This window comes from Cryptomeria japonica, chromosome 9, assembly GCF_030272615.1.
Source record: "Cryptomeria japonica chromosome 9, Sugi_1.0, whole genome shotgun sequence".
In the NCBI taxonomy this organism is placed as follows: domain Eukaryota; kingdom Viridiplantae; phylum Streptophyta; class Pinopsida; order Cupressales; family Cupressaceae; genus Cryptomeria; species Cryptomeria japonica.
In genome coordinates, this window is record NC_081413.1 from 239345910 (window position 1) to 239347440 (window position 1531).

The 1531-nt window shown below is 39.0% G+C and overlaps 1 protein-coding gene across 1 annotated transcript in view; it reads left to right on the top strand.

Moving 5' to 3' along the window:
- LOC131037193 (F-box/kelch-repeat protein At5g15710) overlaps positions 1 to 1002 on the top strand; it is a 1847-nt gene extending 845 nt beyond the window's left edge. Inside the window, exon 1 of the mRNA XM_057969263.2 lies at positions 1 to 1002. This exon is cut by the window's left edge and continues 845 nt beyond it. Coding sequence (XP_057825246.2) covers positions 1 to 735 — 735 coding nt within the window. The 3' untranslated portion in view covers positions 736 to 1002.
- Positions 1003 to 1531: the final 529 nt, after the last annotated feature.

Below are 1531 nucleotides of genomic sequence, written 5' to 3' on the forward strand. Positions count from 1 at the left end.
CACAAGCCCAGATCAAGCAGTCTCATCTCTGTGATTGAAAGGAGGTTTCATTCCGATGGCAACAATGGTAATTGCAGTGGCTTTCAAATTATTGTAGCAGGTGGGAGATCCCAAGATGCAAATGGGTATGAGCCATCCATAGAAATGTATGATTCATTGGCAGATTCATGGAATGTGGTTGGGGAGGTCCCTTGCGAATACGCTGTGAGATTGGCTTTATGGACGCCCAATGACACAGTTTATTGCAATGGGACAATCTACTGCCTCACTTCAGCTAGGCCTTATAGTATTATTGCTTTTAATTCTGTAACAGGGGTTTGGAGTGAGGTGATGGTGCCAAGGGGACCACATCTCTTATGTTCCTTCCTTGTGCAGAGAAGAGACAAACTTACTCTGGTTGGAGGAGTGGGTTCTCCCAGGGACTGTAAATGCTTGAAGGTGTGGGAGCTGGACGAGGATGGTTGGCTGGAGATTGAGTCAATGCCTGGCGAATTCTTCAATAGTTTTTTGGGTGGGAAAACAGATTTTGACTACAAGTTTGCTGGCAATGGAGATTTCTTGTATTTTTTCAAGGATTCTCAATCTCAGATGTTAGTGTGTGAGCTCTCCTCTCAGAATCACAAAACATCTTGGAGATGGATTCCTGGGTGCTCTTCTGTTGGATCACAGTTCTCTAAATGCTCTATCCGGGGTATGTTCATACAACCACGGCTGGATGTTTCAGATTTCTGTTAAGAATTCCAAAGTGGGGGTTGGGGATCTTGAAATTTGATTCTATTTGCAAGATAGTTTTTGGCGAACTACATGATGCCAAAATTGATCCTTTCTAGCAAGAAACAATGGCAAAGAATAAGATACTTATATGATGCCCTCAATCTCTATTCTTTTTGTAATCTCACTCTGGCGTTGATCTTTTCTGTCTTTCTTCTACTAGGTGCCGCTGTGGTTGTACTCGCGACTCTTTGCCTCTGAATGAATAAAGCTTCAACTATCAGCAAAAAACCACAGATTAAGTTTAATTTGAATGTTATTGCAGTCATTGATGTATAGTAGTACAAGCATCTGCTCCATTGTTTCAATTTTTGACAGTGAAAAACTGTTTGACAAATAGCTGCGAGATTAATCACTTACAGTGGAAGCACAGGGGAACAGATGAATTTTCCATGGGAATGGATATTTCTATTGTATCCCTTGTGTATTTTCAATAACCTCAAAAAAAAAATAGACCCCATGTGAAGAATGAATTTCATCATTTCCCTGTCGCAGTCCATTGCAATTGTATTCATTCTTTCCTCTAAAAATTCGACAGTTCTAGGTCTCATGCTTTCATTTCTCAATGACAAATCATAAAATTTGATCTGAAAAGATGGACATAAAAATATCTACACTGTCAAATTAAAAAAAAAAAACAAATTCCAATTCTATTAACACTAAATCTGTGCTGATCTTAAATATCCTTTTTAGCTTTTCTGATATCATTTGGGTAGTGGTTTGTTTTGAGGTTCAGTATAAGATTATCATTCAGAACTGT